Source organism: Nematolebias whitei, chromosome 20 (assembly GCF_014905685.2).
Source record: "Nematolebias whitei isolate Nwh7 chromosome 20, NemWhi1, whole genome shotgun sequence".
NCBI classification, from domain to species: Eukaryota; Metazoa; Chordata; class Actinopteri; order Cyprinodontiformes; family Rivulidae; genus Nematolebias; species Nematolebias whitei.
In genome coordinates, this window is record NC_056517.1 from 11,093,735 (window position 1) to 11,115,582 (window position 21,848).

Below are 21,848 nucleotides of genomic sequence, written 5' to 3' on the forward strand. Positions count from 1 at the left end.
CGGAATGTTTTCACAGGTCGCAGGCAGACAGGCTTCACTCTGAGCAGCCATTTTGTCTCCTTTTAATAGGTTTTTACACAGTTTGAGTTTGATGAATTAAAATGTTCAATTCAGTTTATTTAAATAGCGCCAAGTCACAACAGAAGTCATCTCAGGGCACTGAACAAAAACACATTTATAAAAAGTCAGTTAATATCAATCAACCTTTTATTTATACAGGTAAATCCCATTGAGCCTCGAGGACTCATTTACAAGAGAGACCTGATTTCAACAAAGAAAGATGACAACAATGGACAACAGTAACAACAATAAACAGTTATAAAAACTCATACTACAGTTTTTTATTTATTTATTTATTTATTTATTTATTTATTTTTTTTTTTTTTAACAAATAGGATGGCTAAAAGGAAAAAGGTAACAAAACAAAAAACAGCTAGATTCCAAGACAAATGTAGAAAACTAAAAACAGGAACATGTCTGCATTGGACCCTGCCAGGAGTCCAACAGATTCTTAAAGACACTTAGAGAGGTCAAGGTCGAGAGCTTCAAATCTTTTTGTAAGATATTCCAGGAAACAGGAACAAAGTAGGAGAAGGCCTTTTTGCCTAGTTCAGTCCTCACTGAGGGAACACTGCAGGTAATAATGTCCTGAGAGCGCACTCCGTAGCTGCACTCACGCAGAGACATGTAGGAGGAGATGTATGAAGGCAACAGACCAAGAAGTGATTTAAAGATGAAAATGTACCAGTGATAGAGTCTGCGTGAAGTTAATGATGTCCAGTTAACCAGTGAATACAGGGTGCAGTGGTGGGTACGATAATCACAGCCAGTTATGAATCTTAGTGCACCATGATAGACAGCATCCAACATCTGCAGGGTTCTTGTAGGAGCGTTCATGTAAATAATATCACCAAAATCAATTGATGGAAGGAAAGTCACAGATACAAGGCATTTTCTAGCATTCAGGGTTAGACAGGATTTGTTTCTGAAAAAGAAACCCAGTTTAACTTTCAGTTTCTTTACCAAGTTTTCCACATGGAGCTTAAAAGAAAGATGTGAGTCGACCAAGATACCCAAATATTTATAGGAATCAACAAACTCAATGGGGACACCATTTGAGGATAAAATCGGAGGAAGAACTGCTGGGACCAACTTCCTATTTGAAAAAAGCATCCCTTTGGTTTTTTCGGCATTTAGGACAAGTTTGAGGCGGAACAAATCAGTCTGGATGTAGTTAAATGCAGATTTCAAAAGCTGGAAAGCCTTAGCAACTGTTTTAGCTCGACAATAAACAACTGTGTCGTCAGCATAGAAATGTATGGATGCATTAGGGATGTTTTTACCTACATTATGTATGTAGATTGTAAAGAGGGTGGGTCCTAAGACTGAGCCTTGTGGTACACCATTGTTGAATGTTAAATAACTGGAGGAAGTACCATTATGTTGAACACGTTGAACACGTAATAACGTTATTTATCTAAGGAGCCAACAGACTGCTTTGAGTCTTCACTTCATCAGTCTCTCACCCTGAGCAAGCACAAAGGAGGCAGTGGAAAGGAAAAACTCCCTTTAAACAGGAAGAAACCTCCAACAGAACCAGGCTCAGGACGAGCCGCCATCTGCTTCAACCGGATGGGTTTGAGAGGAAGGAGGAACGGATACACAATGGCAGATCCCTCTCTAGGAGGAAAGACAAAAAACACATTAAGATAAAAATAATTCCAAATGCAAATTATTCATTTGATGAAATGTGGTCAGTTTGTCCTCCAGCTGTCTAAGGATATATAGCAGCATAACTTAGAGATAACTCAGGAAACCCAAGCCGACCCCAACTATAGGATTTAGTAAAAAGGAAAGTTTTAAGCCTAGTTTTAAAACTGGATAATGTGTCAGCCTCACAGACAGAAACTGGAAGTTGGTTCCACAAGAGAGGAGCCTGATAACTGAAAGATCTTCCTCCCATTCTGGTTTTGGAAACTCTAGGAACGGCAAGTAAACCTGCAGTCTGAGAGCGAAGTGCTCTGTTAGGAAAATATGGAACAATAAGATCTAAAAAAGTTAAGTCAGGTCCTCTGGACGTTTTTTTGTTTTGTTTGTTTTTTGAACGTCCGGAGGACCTGACTTAACTTTTTTAGATTTTTCTACCTGGATTATTGAGCATGCATCAGGATAACAATAAGATCTGTAATATAAGATAGAGCTAGGTTGTTGAGAGCTTTGTAGGTTAGAAGTAAGATTTTGAATTAAATTCTAGATTTGACAGGGAGTCACTGGAGAGAAGTTAAAACTGTATAAAAAGTTACCACAGAATGTTTGGCTTGCAGTGCGATAACGTTACGCTTTGATCGTTGAGGTGTCGATGTTCATTAAAACAAGGCCGGAGCTCCATCCTGACCCTTCAGAATGTCGTCATGAATGCTCAAGTTGAAGTTATTTTCTTTTAGCTTTTCGAGGAAGCGCCTGAACCTGAGGCTCAGTCCTGTCCCATCATGATGTGTTACTGACCATGAATCTGCTCCCTCCTCACAGACCACTCCGCTCTGCTGTGGAGTATAGAAACTGGAAAATGTCTGCTGAGGTACGCCGGCCATGCAGGCTCAGGTAAAACGCTGCTTATCTACAACATTGTTTAATAAAACCATGTTTTACGTTGCACCTTTGCTCACACACCTTCTTGAGTATTTGACTAAACGTTACATCGTTGTCTTTGCTGCAGTGAACTCCATCAAGTTTCACCCCAACGAGCAGATGGCCCTCACAGGTACAGACATTTGGCCTGTTCTAGTCAGTGTGTCAACAGGTTGGATTGTTCCAGTGTTCCTGTTGCAGCTGCCTCCCTCAGTGTGTGTGTGTGTTGTGTGTTTCCACATGTTTCCTGCAGCCTCCGGCGACCAGACGGCTCACATCTGGCGCTACATGGTGCAGCTTCCCGCCCCCCAGCCCCCACCAGATGTCAGCGTGAGTAACTTCTTAGAGACTCTTCACTTTTTTCTTCCAAACAATTTTTCCAAACGAGAGCTGAGCTAAGAGTTTCTGTCCTGCAGGCTCTGTACGATGAGGACCAGGACTCTTCGGACAGGGAGGAGGGCGAGGTGGACGCAGACGGTCCCTGCGAGGTCCCGACGGTCCGAGTTGCCACAGCGACCCTGAAGAGTCACCAGGGCGTGGTGATTGCTGCTGATTGGTTAGTGGGAGGTCGACAGGTGGTGACGGCTTCCTGGGATCGTGCTGCTAATCTGTACGAAGTGGAAACGTCTGAACTGGTTCACACGCTAACTGGTACGTGGCACACCTGATGCATTATGGGATGTGTACCATATTTGTCAGCCTATAAGTCACGTTAATTTGCATAATTTGCATGTCCTGTGACCTATAGGCCGAAGTGATGTATTTATGGATTTTTTCCCATTTTTATAAACCAGGTTTGGCTGAAATATGACCGTTTTCATTCATTCTGACTGGAAAAAAATTGAACAGTACCATTTTCAGCCACTAGATGGCAGCAGAGTAGTAGTAGTAAGGCATGCCGCTGTATCATGTAACAGGTAAACGTGGCTATAATGACAAATTCAAAAAAGTTCAAGACAAAAACAATTGGACTTTATTTATTATACTTTATACTTTGTTTTTGTATTAAACATTTTTGAATTTACCATGTCCTGTATGACTGAGAATCATCACCAGCTATTAATGACACAATCGGCTTGCCATATTATCCCCATCTTCGTTCTGCTCGCTGCTTGGAGCAAGTCAAACCAGCTGCACCGCCCAGGTGAAATGCATCTAATTTGACCATTAAAGTGCATTTATTAAGTAAAAGTTCAACTGACACATACCTTTACTATAATTCTGAGTAAACAAATTATTGTTTTTAGGTGTTTTTCTTGTTAAATTTTAAAGAAATGCGGAGGCTCGTCCCTCTGCGCGTGTCTGCTGCTTCCGTGATTCGGGTTTGGAAATTCAGCTGTTTTGATCATCAAAGTGCATTTATGAAGCAAAAGTTAGACTGAGACACACCTTTACTATCATTTCGAGCAAACAAATAATTGTTTTTAAGTGTCAATCTTGTTAAAGTCCTCCCGTGCACGCTCCCGCGGCCGCCATTTGGCAGCCCATCGATTTTTGGCACAACACCGGCCCACGTTTCTGGGTTGTCAACAGTGACACATAATAGATGCAACGTATACGGCAAAGCTACATATTGATGGATTTTTTTCACTTTTTTCAACCTATTTGGACTGTTGCGACTTACAGGGCGGTGTGACGGGTACAGCAGAAAATACGGTAGTTAATTTAAATGTAAGCAATGATAAAAGTAAAACATTGTATTTAATTGTTTTCTCACTTTGTTTTTGTCCTTCAGTAAAATGTGAGGAGTGGGCCATCACCCCCCCACTCCTGAGGGCTGAAAGAGGCTTCCTCATGGCAAAATCTGGCCCGTCGGCCACCAGTTGGCACTTAGGTTTAATTTAAATAAGTGTCCTACAAACAAACTCCCTAAATTCTTTATTTCTCACTTTTAGACAGAATGAATTGAATCTGTATTGACTTTCACAGAACACAGAAATCACTTCTTTCAAAGCAGTGGTGTTGGGGGTGGTCACAGAGGGGTTCTGGGGTGGTTCTGGAGACCCTGACTGTCAGATTGGACCCTTGGCCAAGTTTAGGATCAGACTAGTTCCAGGAACAGAAGCCTGACGACATCAAACACTTTGATTTAGACCCGCCGTGTTCATCCAACTCGTCCCCAGTATTTCAAATTATTGTTTTATGGAGAAAAAGTTCAGATTTTCAAGTGACTGACTTTGTCTGTTAAGAAGATTTCAACAGTCGGTGGCGGTGAGGTCATCGTCATAGCTCCAGTTTGTCTCAGTGTGGACGGTTAGTTCACGTCTCAACAGATTGAGCTGCTCTGATGACACGGTGCTCCTTTATCCATCGCAGGTCAGTAACTCCCCCTAAATGATCTGAATCCTGTGTGTGTGCAGGCCACGACCAGGAGCTGACCCACTGCTGCACCCACCCCACCCAGCGGCTGGTGGTCACTGCCTCCAGAGACACCACCTTCAGACTGTGGGACTTCAGGGACCCGTCCATCCACTCGGTCAACGTTTTCCAGGGTCACACGGAGTGAGTCTTCCACACCCCTCCTGTGTTTCACGGCTCTTTCTGTCAGATCGGAGGTTTGATTCCTCCACGGGTGCAGGCTCCATCACTGTGGTTTATTTTGTTGTAGTGCTTATTTCCTCCACAGGGGGGAGCTGTAGCACGTCCATTTTCTGCAGCTTTTTTTTATGTTAATCTCCTGATCCTTCCGCTCTGAGCCAAATCCCTGCAGCCTCTCTTCACTCCAGCCGTCCTCTTCCTCCTATCGCTGCCTCTTCCTGCCTCCCCTGCTCCAATGCTCTGCTGTTCATTTATCTGTCCGGTTCTGCGTTACCCCCCCCCCCCCCACACACACACACACTATGTAATTTGGCACTTTGCTCGCTGTTAGCACGCAATTGCAGCCGCTTCTTTCAAAGCGATGGCTGTCAAGCTCGTCTGTGTCGTTCAATGGCAGCGCTCTTTAAAGTCGTAAGAGGAGCAGTGTGTGTGTATGTGTGTGTGTGTGTGTGTGTGTGTGTGTGTGTGGGTGTGGGTGGGTGGGTGGCTGTGGGAGTGTTTACTGGCAGCCTTTGATTGCAAGTGGAGGATTACGTGGAGCTCATTACGTACAATCCCAACATGAATAATTCCCGCAGATCCACTTTAATTCTCTCTTCTAGACAATTGCTGTAATGAGATTAGGTACGAGTGTTTGGTGGCCAACAGCCACCCCCCCACTCCTCTGCTCCATCCGTATGTCTTTGACAGAACCCGTTAAAATACAGCAGTGCATGCCTCTTCCCTCTTGTCCTTCAGTGATGCATTTAAAGCAACAATCGTCCTCGTGTATCTTGGCGCTAAAGTTGATGGTAGTAGAACATCGGTAAACCTCAAGTTTTACAACCAGCTTCTTATGACATCTTCAAATTAACAAATTTATGTTTTTATTTATTTTTTTGCTGAAACCTTTGTTTGGTCCTTCAAATAATTAGGAAAACGTGTCTAAAATGATATTATTCAACAAAAATTGTTTTTAAGATTAGACGACGAACCAAACGGGTCAAACAAACGTACCTATGAGGAGTCCGCTCTCTTTACTGATATTTAAGTCTTCATGGTTGTTTTGGTTTCAAGAGCACGATGTCATCATCAGCATATCCTAAACAAGCTGCTTTGTCATTGTCCCCCGTCGCAGAGCGAAGAGATTGGAAATCCCCTCTGTGTGTCCGTCTGTCCGTCCACGTTGTGAGCACAAAAACTTAGAAAATAAGTGAGGTACCCACTTCCATTTTGGTGTGTGGCTGCAGCTAGATATAACAAAGGTTCCTTTAGAAAATTGGCTTGTCTCATCAAAAACCAAGATGGCTGAACATATATGTATATGCACTGGCATCAGAAACATTTGTAGTGGGGGGGGACACATTGGTGCTGGGGTCTGCGGGTCCTCCCCCAGAAAGTTTTGAATAAAGTAGATGCCATTTCCTGCATTGTGGTGTATTTTAACAGGTTGTTAAACATCTTTGTTTACCTTCATAAGTAAACTTGATTCAATAACTATTTTAGAGAGCAACAAGAATTAGCCTGACCAACAGCTCTCCTTGTGTTGATAGAGCACGCTCCGCTTCTCTCACACATCCTAACGCCCCCACCCTGGTCGACAACTGCTGGCAGTAACATAGCATTAAGCTAGCATGCAACACAGAGGTGTCTCCCCCTCCTCCCCCCATCCCATCGACAAAAAACCCTCAGAAATGAGCACCCTGCCAAGCCAAGTGACCTCGGGGAAACACTGCATGCGGTGTGATGAGTTGTAGGTAACCAGGAAAACCAGGAGTGGACTTTTAGTGGTTTGAGTATTCTACTATTAATCAAGTGGAATGGATTCATTCACAAAGAAATGGAAACAGCGCTGGGTGAACGGATATTTTGTGGTGTATGCAGGGTCCAAATGAGTATTTTTAAAATGTGAAAGGGACACGTCCCCTTCAATTTAATTGACTTCAGTTTTAGACTTCAGACATTTTAAGGACTTATTTGGACATCCAGATAATAAACCATTGCAATAGTCCAGTCTAGACGTGACAAATGGATGAACCAATTTTTCTACATAATTTTTAGATAAGATGTTTCTAATTTTAGTGATATTACGCAGGTGGAAGAAGGAGGTTCTAGTAACGTTTTTAATGTGGGGGATAAAATACATGTCCTGATCAAAAATAACACCAAGATTTTTAAAATTAGAGCTGGAGGACAGATTAATGCCCACTAAAGAGGGAGAAAGACTGAAAAATTCATTCCTAAGATGCTCAGGTCCAAAAACTAAAACCTCAGTCTTGTCTGTGTTTAAAAGCAGAAAAGTTAGGGTCATCCAGGTTTTTGTATCTTTAAGGCATTTAACTGATTGGCTTTCATGGACAAATATATAGTAACTATGTATCATCAGCATAACAATGAAAATTTATCCCATATTGTTTAATAACATTACATAATGGAAGCATTTATAAAGTAAAGAGTATTCGTCCAAGCACTGAACCCTGAGGAACTCCATGACTAACTTTTGTGTATGACGAAGATTCATTATTTACATTTACAAACTGGAATCTATCAGATAGATATGATTTAAACAAATTTAGAGCCGTCCCTGTAATTCCATTATAATATTCAATTCTCTGTAGTAAAATATTATGACCAACTGTATCAAATGCAGCACTGAGGTCTAACAGGACCAGTATAGACACAAGACCATCATCTGATGCCATGAGAATATTATTAGTAACTTTCATCAGTGCAGATTCAGTGCTGTGATGAGCTCTAAACCCTGACTGAAAATCTTCAAATTATTTCTTTGCAGATGATCATGTAACTGACCTGCAACTATTTTCTCTAGAATTTTTATGATGAAAGTTAAATTAGATATAGGTCTATAAATGGCTAGGATTCCTGAGTCAAGGTTGTTTCTTAAGTAAAGGTTTAATTACAGCAACCTTAAGGCGCTGTTGTACGTAACCGTTTATTAGAGACAAATTAAGCAGATCCAAAATGTGGATATTAATTAAGGGAAATGCATCTTTAAACAGTTGGGATGGGAGCTAGCAGACTTTTACATATAACTGATGCGACGCCTGTGTGTCGATGGAAACCAGACACCCCTGTGATTAAGGAAAGTATGCTTTCTGGTTTTTAAATTGCTTACGAAGATACTTTCCTCAAATGAATGGGGTGGTCGAAAATATATATTTTCCTTTTTATTCTAAAAAAGAATTTGAGAAATTTCTGATTTGGAAACATTTTTACAACTCTTCCTTTTTCTCGTCATCAGTTCGTGTGTATGAGAGGTACAAATGTAGCGATACCATCAGTTTCATTTGTGTAGCGATGTTAAATCTGTTTGGGGTTTTGAAGGAAAAGGTACTCACCTGATGACCTTCACTGTTCCCTCCTCCTAAACAGTGAGACGTTGTGTTGCCATTTCTCTTTCGATGGTTGCTGCTGTTGATCATTGGCTCAGTGTTACAACCTGAGTGGCATAAACGCCCTGTCATCTGTGTGGAAACAGTCGATGAAAAGACGAGTTAGAGTGCTTTACAGAGGCCGAGGGGCCTCCTGTCTTCAGCAGCAATTACAGCTAACGCTCCCTGACAGCCAAGCTCAGCAGCTAAAAGTGCAACACACACACATCCTCCCTTCCATAATTGCGGTGTGATGACAAGCGTGCGTGAGCTAACAAAACGTCCGAGAGCGAACCGGAGATGACAGCGTTCTTGTTCTACACATGGGATGCCATGTCTCGTTTGTCTCCGCTGCCAGAGACGGCTTCCTCGGACGTTCTGATTGCGCTTGAGAGAAATGCGAGCGTGTCTGCAGATGTGTGTGAGACGTGCTGCATGCAGATTTGTCGTCGTGTCTGTGGAGGACTGCACCAGCACTTATCGTCAGCTTTGCTTCAGCGCAGCACAATTAACACGTAGCTTCAAACCCACGGAGTCGTCTCAACCTGAGCTGGTACGTTTTACCTTTTAGGCTTTGGACTCAAACGCTTACTGAATAAATTATACGTTTCTTTGATTTTTCTAATGTACTTAAACATGTAAATGTCAAATAAAGTTAACTCCAAGGTCAATTATACATTTTTATTAACACAAACTTATTTATTTGAATAAGTTTGATACTTTACACAGTAATACTGCATCATCACGGCTCTTTTTAATCAGTACAACCAGTTTTAGTGATAATGTGTGTTTGTCTATTATCAAGATCAGTTGTTCTGTTGCTCTCTGAGGGGGTTAGCGGTCCTGTCCGTCCACCAACACAGCCATGTTTTTGGTTGAGTCAGCAGTTGCCCCCACGGCGGCCCATTCTTCAGCCTTCTTACATGTGGTTAGACCTGTCGCGATAAACAATAAATCAATTAATCGCATGATAATTTCATTCATTCAACCTTTATTTAGACAGGTTAATCCCATTGAGCCTCGAGGACTCATTTACAAGAGAGAAATTAAAATGAGGTCTATAATTGTCATTTATCTGCTTTGTTTCTTCTTGTCTCTCTTTCTGAAGGCACTGGATGACAAAAGGCTCAACTCCGGTGTTCTTCACTGACCTTCACTTTCTCTTTTCTCTTTAAAATCTGTTTTAATGATCCAAAATCGTGCTTTTGGATAGTTGAAAGTAGCTAAGCTGAGAAGCTAAGCTATGAGCTAAGCTAACAGGCCGACCTTGGGGGAAAAACCTCCGTCTTGTCGAAGCGCCAGAATTCACAGTTGAAACGCGTGCCTTCGTGTAAAAAGTTGTTTTTCACTGAAAAAAGAAGCTGAGAACTTGTTTACTGTTTTTTTATTATTAAAAGCTTTGTGTGAAAAATGCTGCGCTAAAGAGCTCAAACTAAACCGAGCGTCCGCCATTTTGAGAACTGAAAAAAATTAAAGAGAGACGGCCCATGTCACGTCAAAAAAAGAAATTTTAATTTGTATGCATCCTTTATGATAGTGTATTGTTGTCGTTGTTATCCACTGTTGTCATCAATCTTTGTTGAAATCAGGTCTCTCTTGTAAATGAGTCCCTGAGGCTCAATGGGATTAACCTGTCTAAATAAAGGTGGAGTGAGAAGGGCCCTCACTCCCATTTTCTTAAAGAGACTCGCTCCCTCACTATCCATCCTTCAGTTCAAACAGTCTTATACTGCCATCCAATGGTCAAACAAAGGTACTACACCAAAAACAAATTAACCAAGATTTCTTCTTAAATTTGACAATAATTACGAATTATTGTCAAATTTCAAACAATATTATTGTTCATCTCAGTAATTTCTGAGACAGTCGCCCAGCAAAGTTTATCGTGACAGGCCTCCATGTGGTTCTTTGGTTTTGTACCAGTATGTATTGGGGCACAGCACCCGTGTGTTTTTACGCTTCACATCCAAACTGAAACTGTTTTGATGGTTGAGCTGAGAGACCTGACTCCACAACAGTCTTCTTCTGTGGTACGAGCCACATGTCTGTTCTAAAGGACGTAGAGTGGATGAAAACTGGTCGTTGTTGTTGTTTTAAAACAAAGACGCCTCCTTGATTAAAAGAATTGGAAAAATATTTTGAGTTACTTTATCTTTTTGAACTGGAAAGTTAATTATTTCCCTTCCACTTGTGCTAGTCTTCTTTCTGAACAAGTCCTGACCTTGGCTGTCGGAGACAAGCAGAGCATGAAGTACCACTGAACACCCCCCCCCCCCCCCCATCTTCCTCACACTCATTGTAAAACCTTTAACCTTAATCAACCTTTTAATCAATTACCCTGTCTGATTACGCTCCACGCTCACCTCCCACCCAGCTCCCCTCCCTCTCTGATCCTCTTGTATTCCCAGGTGGGCTGAACCCGGCAAAGTCAGAAGGTGCCTGTAAGCAGCAGCAGCTTCCTTCAGCCCCGGCCTCTTTAATGGGAACAAGTTCGGTCCGCTAATTAGCCCTTAATGCCACGTCAATTTGAATTAGGACGGAGGGCCTTTTCAGCTGGAAAGACTAGAAGTAACAGCCGAGGCAGAGTGTGTGTGTGTGTGTGTGTGTGTGTGTGTGTGTGTGTGTGTGTGTGTGTGTGTGTCACTATTCAGCCATGTAAATCCACCCCATCCATTTTTTTAGTCTTCATCACAGAACAGGAGAGACAGATGAACAGCAACAGAGTGAAAATGTGAGTAATACTTGAAATGTCTGGAGCGTTGCAGCTGCAGCAGAATACAGATGTGCTCCTTGTGTCCCCATCATGGCTGTTCTCACAACAAAAATAAACGGTTTAAGTTTAAGTCTGCAACCTTTTTGATCAAAGACCCTTTTCTGCCCCTTCACTCATTAAATAAAACGTGTCCAGAGCTGCAAAACCTGCTAGAACTGTGAATTTCAACTGGTGGCCTGTGGGCCACTTCCAGTTTGTTGGAAGGGGGTTTTCTGGCCAGTGGGGTTGACATTATAAAACTAAACGTATATAATGAATTTTAACATTTAATAAATAAAGTGCTGTGTTGTCATCATTGTATGTTTCCACACAATGATGTCATCACTTCTCTGCATTTGACCATCACAGCTGAGATACACCCAGGTGGAGAGTGGGCAGCTATGTAAGCACCCGGGGGGCAGTTAGGGATTGGCTGTCTTGCTCAAGGACGCCATGATGTGGGCATGGCGGGGAGTTGACCCTGCAACTTTCTGGTCTCAAGTCAGCTGCCCTACCTCAGCACCAGCTCGGCCCCGTTATTTATTTTTGATATTTTTGCATTTTAGGACAAAAAAAAAATACAATTTTCATGTAAAGAAGGAAAAATGTATAGTTCGTATTAATTTTGCAAAAGGATTTTTGTGAGTCCTCCTTTATTTTTGTTGGTGTAACTGGGACCTTGTGTACACAATTTCATTCCACCTCATGTACCACATGTGATACGGATGAAAATCAAGAAACCTTGAACTTGATTTTGTGGTAAAAAATAATAAAGTATCGCACTTTGAAGTAATAAAGCATACATTTTAAGCATCTATAAAATTAGGCCATTGTGTTAGTTATCCTCCTGACTACGAGCAGTTCAAATTCAAAATTGTCTTCCTTAGAGGACATTTGTAAACTTGAACATCTCCCACCCACAGCACACTACTGAATTAACTCTGACAATATTTATTTTTCCTGGTAGTCAGGAGGATAATTGTAAATGGTAAAAAGACTGTACTTATATAGTTCCTTTGTATCTAATCAAGATACTCAAAGCTCTTTACAACAATCTGTGGCCTCATTTACCTCCAACACACACATCCACACAGCACTCTACTACATCTCTACAAAGATCATCTGGATCTGTAGAGACTGGTTTAGATCACATTCATACACTGACGGGACACATCAGAGGCAATGAGGGGTTCAGTGTCTTGCCCAGGGACACTTCATCACTTTACTGCTGGTGGAATCGAACCCCCAACTCTCCCATTGGAGGACAACTGATCTAACCACTCAGCCACAGCTGCCCAACAGCTGTACCCCACAGCACCTGCCTCCACCCTCATTTGCCTCACTCTGAGCCCTTGACCAAGGTCCTTAACCCCCCCACCTGCTCCCCCGGACGCCCCAGATGACAGCTCTCTGCTCCACACAGAGGGCTGTGGTTGTGTCAGGAAGGACAAGAAGAAGAGAGCAGCTGAAAGAAGAAGACTCCTCGTTTAATGTGTTTTATTTACAGAAAACACATACATTTCTAAATAATCAAACAACTTGGCTCTTTGGAAAACCTATTTAAAAAAAAATCATATTTAAAACTAAGAATGCTACTGATGTCTATCGGGGACAAGGTACAGTTTGCTCTTTAATTCTTTTCCACAGAACAATAATATTTTAGTCTGTTGTAACATTTGTGTTCTCAGTGTGTTTATAAATCACTGGATAATAAAATGAACTGGAAAATAGTATTTGAATAAGAAACTTCACCTCAGTTGACCTCAGTGCTGAATATGTCAAATCCACAATAGAAAAGAAACTAAACAAATACAACCTACAGTGATGCTTGAAAGTTTGTAAAGTCTTTATAATTTTCTACATTTCTGCATCAATATGACCTAAAACATCATCAGATTTTCACACAAGTCCTAAAAGTAGATAAAGAGAACCCAGTTAAACAAATGAGACAAAATATTATACTTGGTCATTTATTTATTGAGTAAAATGATTCAATATTACATATTAGTGAGTGGTAAAAGTATTTGAACCTTTGCTTTCAGTATCTGGTGTGACACCCCCCCCCCCCCCCGTTCAGCAAAACCTGCAGCTAAACGTTTCTGGTAACTGTTGATCAGTCCTGCTCACCGGTTTAGAGGAGTCTGAGCCCATTCCTCTACAGAACAGCTTCAACTCTGGATGTTGGTGGTTTCCTAACATTAACTGCAGCTGCAGGTCCTTCCACAACATCTGGATTGGATTAAGGTCAAGACTTTGACTTGGCCATTCCAGAACATGAACTGTATTCTTCTTGAACCATTCTTTGGTAGAACCATTTGTGCTGAGGGTCATTGTCGCTACATGACCCACCTTCTCTTGAGATCCAGTTCATGGACAGATGTTCGGATATTTTCCATTAGAATTCTCTGATATAATTCACAATTCATTGTTCCATCAATGATGGCAAGAAGTCCTAGCCCAGATGCGGCAAAACAGGCCCAAACCATGATACTACCACCACCATGTGTCACAGATGGACAAGGTTCTTCTGCAGGATGCAGTTTACCTTTCTCCAAACACTTTTCATTTAAACCAAAAAGTTCTACTTTGGTCTCATCAGTCCACAAAATATTTTTCCAACAGTCTTCTGACTTGTCCAAGTGATCTTTATCAAACTGCAGACGAGCAGCCATGTTCTTTTTGGGGAGCGGTGTCTTTCTCCTTCAACCCTGCCATGACCACCATTGTTCAGAGTTCTCCTGATGGTGGACTCATGAACATCAACATTAGTCAATGTGAGAGAGACCTTCAGGTGCTTAGAAGTTACCCTGGGGATTTAAACAAAAAGGCAATGGATCATAAATGAACACGTTTCTGTTCTGTTAGGATAACTAACAGAGAACAGGAGAAGGTTCAGATGTTTTATGGATTAAACCTTTTCTAAGACTGACTGAAACCTGACGATGTCAAACCCAACACTCTGATCTGAACATAGTGTGGCTGTTTGAAGTTAATGAGTCTTTGAGACCATCCATCCATCCATCCATCATTTTCCTCTTGTTCTGAAGTTGGGTCTCGGGGGCAGCAGCTGGATCAGGGAGGTCCAGACATCTCTTTCCACAGCCACCTCTTCTAGCTCCTCTGGGAGGACTCCAAGGTGTTCCCAGGCCAACTGAGAGACATAGTCCTCTAGCATGTCCTGGGTCTTCCCCGGGGTCTCCTCCCAGTTGGACATGCCTGAACTACCTCAACTGGCTCCGTTCAGTGTTGTCTTTGAGACGAAGTGTAAATTAAAAACTCTAAAGGAAACCCTACGTTTGCTGCATGCTAACAACTCAACACCCCTGCCGGTGTGAGCATGTCATGTTCTCCTAACAACCACACAGTTCTGGTCATACGTGACAAGAGCTGAGGATGGCACCTTGATATGTTTCCGAATCAGAAACGGCAGAGGGTCACCTCTCCATGTCTTCAGGTGGAAGGACGTATCCCTGTGAGGCGTGTTTGTTTCACCAAACCTTCTTTTAGTCGTCTGGAAACGTAACTCTTAGTATCTACAACATGTCATGGTGTCGTCAGACCTGTGTTCTTCTGCTGAAATGCTTCAAGTTGGTTTTCATTCAGCTGCTCTTGTGTCTGACTCTGTGTCTCTGTGGTTTGTTTCCAGTACGGTGACGTCTGCTGTGTTCACGGTGGGAGACAACGTGGTCTCAGGAAGTGACGATCGCACGGTCAAGGTGTGGGACCTGAAGAACATGCGGTCGCCAATAACGACGATCCGCACTGACTCTGCTGTGAACAGGTGAGTGGAAGCAGCTGCTGGGCCTCAGAGGTGAAGACCTGCACACTCACTGGTTTCACATTCATCAGGTAGATTCAGTCCGTACTAGAAGTTAATCTGCTCAGTCCAACTCTACAGTTGAATGTTACTGGTGAAGATGGTTTATTCCAGTTAGGATTAGACCAACATACAGTTAAAAGTGCTGCTCAGTCCTGGTCCTTGAGGGCCACCATCCTGCATGACTTAGTTGTTCCCAGTTGCAGAGCGAAAACAGGGAATTAGCCACGTCAAAATCCAAGATGGCCAGCACCACACATTACTGTGAAACAATAGTTCATGCCTCTGTGACCACTAGGCTGGATTACTGTAATGCTCTTTATTGGGGGGGTTTAGTGGTTCCTCCATTGCCCGTCTTCAGATGGTGCAAAATGCTGCCGCACGTCTTTTAACTGACACGTCCCCATTTTAGTCTCACTTCACTGGTTGCCCATACATGTTAGAATCAGATTTAAGATTCTTTTATTTACTTTAAAATCTCTCAATGGTCTCGCCCCACCACACCTCTCTGAGCTGCTACAGCCTGATATCTACCCCCGCTCTCTCAGGTCAGCTGATCAGCTGCTCCTGAGTGTACTAAGCTTGGAGGTGACCGAGCCTTCACTGTAGCAGCTCCTAAACTATGGAACGTTCTGCCTCTCCTCATCAGACAGGACTCTTCGCTGCCTGTTTTTAAATCATCTTTTCACACCAAGTGACATGTTGAATTCATTAGGGTTATTTATTTGATTCTCCTTTAACTGTTTTATGTCTTTTTAATTATTTTTTTCTTGTATTTTATTCCTTTTGTGCTTTTTAATTTGTCTGTACAGCACTTTGGTCCTGTATGTTTTTTGTTTTTTTTTAAGTGCTTTATAAATAAAGTTGGATTGGATATGTATCTGTGTCCGTCCGTCTATATTCAGATGGATGGATGGACCACCCCTATCATTTGAGGAAGTTAAAAGTATATCCTGGTGCATGCTCAGTAATGTTGAACAGCTAGTTCTGGATGTCAACAACAAACTGGTTGATCCACTGTGAGAAGGTGATATTTATAAGACTGAGTTTGTTGCAGCTCCTCAGACTGAAGAAGTCTTTCAGATGAAAGACGAAACGTTTCTACAGTTTTTATTTGAACCCATCCAGAGGACCTGACTTAAGTTGTTTTTTTAGCTTAGAAGTATAGATTCCTCAAATAATTGGGGTGGCTGAAGATTAATCTTTGGGGTCCATAGCCACCACTGGCCACCCCCTGGCTCTGTCGTTGCACCTGGTGGTGGATAAATTAGCTCCCTCTACTTGCCAGGATCCGTCACTCTGTGCTTCCTTGAACAATGAACAAACCTGGTCCCTCTGCTCTTCTCCACAGTGACTCCTTCACTCTTGAATCTCTAGACTTGTCTTTAGTTCTTTTACTTCTTGTTGCTGTTTGCAGCCTTGGAGCAGCGCTCAGGTCAGCTGTTAGAACGTGGCTTCACTTCAACATGTGACTCGTGTGAATCTTTCAGGATTTGTGTCTCCACCAACCAGAGGATCATCGCTCTGCCCCACGACAATCGACAAGTGCGGCTGTTTGACATGAGCGGCGTGAGGCTGGCCCGGCTTCCACGCAGCAACCGAATGGTAACCAACGATCCGAACGACCAGCGAGACGCCGTCTTCAGCGTGTTTCTAAACAGACGTCTGTGTGTGTTTGCGCAGGGTCACCGGCGAATGGTGTGCTGCACAGCGTGGAACGAAGAGAACCAGATGTGCAACCTGTTCACCTGCGGCTTCGACCGGCAGGCCATTGGCTGGAACATCAACATCCCCGCTCTGCTGCAGGAGAAGTGAGGAGGTGGGCCAGCGCCCCCTCGCTGCCCTCCTATGTGTATTTACAGCTCGGAGCCCACAAGCGGCTCAGACACGCCAGCTCGTTTGCTGTGGCGTGTATTTCACACGGCTCAAACACAGCCGAAGGACACGGTGACCTCTTACAGGAAGTAGCTAATAACACCGATGAGATGATGTTCCTCTGGATTTTGTTGTTTAATCTCTGGGTGGCTCAGCTGGTGGCTGCAAGGCCACAAAGCCTTGTGTTTTCTTTTTCTTGTTATTTGATCACATTAGTGTGAGGCTGGTTCATCCCGGGCTACCTGGACTTCAGACAGATGTTCACTTTCTGTTTGCTTGTTGAAACAGCTGCTCTTGCATGCAGATGACCTCAGTTTGTGAACGTTACTCATAAAGCTGTGAGAGAAGAATTAAATTATTTATGATGTGCTGCCAACAGACTCCATGTCTTAAACCTCCATTGTAAGGGTTGAGTTTGACAAAGAAGTAAAATGTTTTGTGTCTTTAAAGCACAGGTGGGCAGCCATGTTGACTTGGTTAGTTTGATTGAAACATGAACACAGTACCTGCATCCATCACCTGCAAACATGATGGCTAAACACTCTATTAACTAGCATCTTATCCTGATGCTGCTCAGTAATCCAGGTAGAAAAACAACAAAGTAAAGTCAGCTCCTCTGGACAGATTAAAAAAAATAAATAAATAAAGTGTTTCATCTTTTATCCAAAAGACTTCTTCGGTCTGAGGAGCTGCAACAAACTCAGTCTTATAAATATCACCTTCTCATGGTGGATCAACCAGTTTGTTGTTGACATCCAGAACTAGCTGTTCACATGATGGAGGACCATCAGACTAATGACTGATCGTTAGTGCTCTGATGGCCGCTTGCTATTCACAGAGGGCTGAGTGATTCTAGCAATAACAACATTGTAAGAGGAGGACAGATGAACATGGAGGCTCCGCCCTGTTTAAAGATGGACAGATTATTTTCACAAAGATGGCCTCCTTCCCTCCTCTCTCAAACCATCGTTCCTCTCTATCAAGGATGTGAACATCTTCATCCCTGAAACGGTGCCAGAAGATCAGCATCATCAGGCCAGGACTCTGTGGTCTACACTCATCTCAAGGTCAGAGGTCACTCGTTCAGGGATGAAGATGTTCACATCCTGGATAGAGAGGAACAATGGTTTGAGAGAGGAGTGAAGGAGGCCATCTTTGTGAAAAGAACCTGTCCATCATTAAACAGGGCGGAGCCTCCATGTTCAACTGTCCCCTCTTACAATGTTGTTATTGCTAATATCACTCAGCCCTCTGTGAATAGTAAACAGCCATCAGAGCATTAGTGATCAGTCGTTAGTCTGATGATCCTTCTTGATCATGTGAACAGCTGGTTCTGGATGTCAACAACAAACTGGTTGATCCACCATGAGAAGGTGCTGCTTATAAGACTGAGTTTGTTGCAGCTCCTCAGACTGAAGAAGTCTTTTGGATAAAAGACGAAATGATGCAACACTTTAATTGTTTTAATCCATCCAGAGGAGCTGACTTAACTTTGTTAGATATCCAACATCTTATTTACACATCACCTCTTGACTAGAAGAAATGCAACCTGTAGATCTTTTCTGAGACGTTCATCCTTTATCTGTCAGTTCAGACTTTAACCTTTAAAACAAGAGGTCACTTTCATAAACTGTCATGAGACATCATAGATCAAAGGTCATGCTCAATAATCCAGGTAAAAAAATCCAACACAGTTACGTCAGCTCCTCTGGACAGATGCTTTTTTTTTAATAAATAAGTTTCTGGATGTTAAGAACCCATCCAGAGGACCTGATTTAACTTTGTTGGAAGACAGGATAGACTTAGTTTTAACTTTCCTCAAGAGTCGTTACTAAACTCTTAGATTTTATTTATTTCGGGTTGAATTTGGATGATGGTGGATTAGGATCTTATTTTGCTCTCACGTGTGCTTTAAAGTCGTTGGAACATCTCTCGTGGCTGAAGGAATCCTCTCTCGTTACTGGACGGCAGCAGGCACTTGTTTTCAAACAGCTGCCCAGATGTTGTCTCGAAGTGTTCCAGACTGCGGTTGGCGCTCCTCTCTCTGCTCTTCCAGTTCAGCCTTTGTGTTTGCAGGTTGTTTCTCTCTGTGCTCCATGTTTACGTCACGTTGTTGTTTTGTTGTTGTTTATTGCTGTGCCTCTGTCAGGGGGCGACGTGTCGAGAGCGCAGCAGTGACCGGTTCACGGGTCCTTCAGGGACACGCTGCTGTGTCATTTTGTCTCGTTTTTGTTTGAAGCAGAAGCGATAACCCAGCTCCTCGGTGTTACTGGTGCTCAGGCTGAATCCATTCAGTCATGGTTGGTCTGGACTGATGGACGACGCTGGTTTGAAATGAAGTCGTGCTGTAAGTCGCACCAACGTGATTATTTGGTGTAGATCCTGTGAAGACGTCCTGTAGGTGTTTGCTGCGTTAGCTCTGGAGCGCACACTTCACCGCTGCTTCTGCAAACGTTGCAACCAGGAGACGTTTTAAAGTAGCATGAACCGTGAAAAATGATTTCTTCTAACGCCTTACGTGAAGGACGGTGCATGACTCTTATCCTGAGCATCGGCGCGCTCCTCCAAGTGCTTGTTCAATAACTGCTGCACAGCACGGTGCACGTAGGGTTCTTCATTCAGGGAGCCGAGTCCGTGCGCCGTTCTAATCTGCAGATGGAACGGAGCGCTCGGCTTTATGAAATTCATCCTGGGGGAAATATGATTTTGGATTGATACATTAAATTATTTTGTGCCAGACTGTAAGGGTGGAAATATATATTTAATATATAAAAAGTGGATGAGCTCACTAATGTGAATTTATATTCACCTCCAACTTCATGATGTCGTCTGCATACTTTATTGTGACGCCTTTGTGCTTTCTGACATTTTCCAATAAAACGATGTGTCTCCTGTTCCCAGTCTCGTCTCTGCTCACACTTTTCTTTCAGTTCAGTGAGGTGTGTCCTCTTCAGATGTACATTTTATTCTCCTGCTGACCCCCCCGTACCTGGACTACAGGTACAAATTAAATCTGATGTCATTTGATACTAAGATTTTTTTCATCAGGACAAAACAAAAGATCAAGTTTTCATTGTGCATTTTTGGGCAGATATAGCAAATACTTCAGAGACATAGTAGTGCACGACCCATTACTGTCACATTTGTAGTAGAGATACTCAAACAGCAGCCATGACTTGTTGCTGACATCATCGATCGTTAAATCAGGACTTTGGTTCAGCCACAGCAACATGATTCTTGTTGCATGACTCAGTTTTAGTCAAACACATTTTCTAATTCAGCTGCAGACAAGCCCTCGTCATCAACCCTCCACCACCGTGCCTGACACTTTGTATTCAGACCGGAGTTCCTCTGGTCTGGATGTTGCTTGGTTGACGCGCCTTTGCAACATCATGTGGATATCGGGGGTTAGTGCCGCTGGATTGGCAGACTGGGGGTGGTGGTTCCCCTCTTCAAACAACACCTGGGGTGTGCCCCAGTGACAGGGACATCAGTCTCCTTAGCCTCCCTGGTAAGGTCTATTCAGGGGTTCTGGAGAATACTTCGTTGGTTGAACCTCAGATCCAGGAGGAACAATGCGGGTCCTGTCCTGACTGGAACACTGGACCAACTCTTTACCTTCACTAAGATTTTCGAGGGGTCATGGGAGTTTGTCCATCCAGTCTTCATGTGTTTTGTGGACTTGGAGAAGGTGTTCGACCGTGTTCCTCTGGGTAAACTTGGGGGGTGCTCCGTGGGTATGGATTGGGGGCCTGTTGCTATGGACTGTTCAGTCTTTATACTAGCGGTGCAAGAGTTTGGTTCTCATTGCCGGTAGTAGGTCGGACCCCTTCAGGTGGGAGTTGGAATCTGCCAGATTCTGTTCATAACTTTTATGGACAGAAATTCTCGGTGCAGCCAGGGAGTGGAGGGAGTCCAGCTCGGTGGCCTCAGGATTCCATCTCTGCTCTTTGCAGATGATGTGGTCCTGTTGGTGTCATCGTGCTGTGATCTCCAGCTCTCACTGGAGCGGTTCACAGGAGCTTGTGAAGCAGCTGGGATGAGAATCAGCACCTCCAAATCTGAGACCATGGTCCTCAGTCAGAAAAGGGTGGATTGTTCTCTTCAGGTCAAGGGTGAGGTTCTGCTTCAAGTGGAGAAGTTCAAGTATCTCAGGGTTTTGTTCATGAGTGATAGAAGAATGGAGCGTGAGATTGACAGACGGATTGGTGCAGCATCTGCAGTATTGTGGACACTGCCGGTCCGTTATGGTGAAGACAGAGCTGAGCTGTAAGACAAAGCTCTCCGTTTACCAGTAAGTTTAATTTCTGTGGTGCACATTTAAAATATTGTGAAAAATATATATATTTTTGTCAATCAGAAATTAAAACTCGTATATTACATAGATTCATTACACATAGAGTGAAATATGCCAAGCTTTTATTTCTTGTCATTTTGATAATTATGGTTTACAAATAACAACAAAAAAAAATCAAAATTCAATGTCTCAGAAAATTAGAATATTATGGTATATATCAATATAAAATCTCAATATTGTGGTTCAGTATTGTAACTCCTGGTGTCACACCTTGATCAACTGATGAACTCCTGGACATGAGCTACAAATGTTTCATTCCTCAAGTCCAGACACGATCTTGATCCAGAGAAACGTAAGAAGTGTCTTACCTCCTGAGGACACAAAGAACTGGTCTCAGAGGTCCAATGTCCTCTTTTCAGATGTAAGGAAAGGTTCATGTCATTTGTAAATGAAGGTACCACATTCTGGAGGAATAGTCCAGAGTGAATCCAACATTTTTCAGTCAGGTCATCTGGACAGTTTCTTTTTTTTTTTTTTCTGAAACGTTTCACCTTCAATCCAGAAGGCTTC

The 21,848-nt window shown here is 42.8% G+C and overlaps 1 protein-coding gene across 1 annotated transcript in view; it reads left to right on the forward strand.

Annotated features, from left to right (window-relative positions):
* wdr37 (WD repeat domain 37) overlaps positions 1 to 17,583 on the forward strand; it is a 37,242-nt gene extending 19,659 nt beyond the window's left edge. The window contains exons 7-14 of the mRNA XM_037694129.1: positions 2,530 to 2,601; positions 2,717 to 2,761; positions 2,882 to 2,958; positions 3,045 to 3,279; positions 4,989 to 5,130; positions 14,936 to 15,070; positions 16,597 to 16,711; positions 16,790 to 17,583. Of these exons, the coding sequence (XP_037550057.1) occupies positions 2,530 to 2,601; positions 2,717 to 2,761; positions 2,882 to 2,958; positions 3,045 to 3,279; positions 4,989 to 5,130; positions 14,936 to 15,070; positions 16,597 to 16,711; positions 16,790 to 16,921 (953 nt within the window). The 3' untranslated portion in view covers positions 16,922 to 17,583. The remainder of the gene's footprint in view (positions 1 to 2,529; positions 2,602 to 2,716; positions 2,762 to 2,881; positions 2,959 to 3,044; positions 3,280 to 4,988; positions 5,131 to 14,935; positions 15,071 to 16,596; positions 16,712 to 16,789) is intronic.
* The last annotated feature ends 4,265 nt before the right edge of the window (positions 17,584 to 21,848 follow it).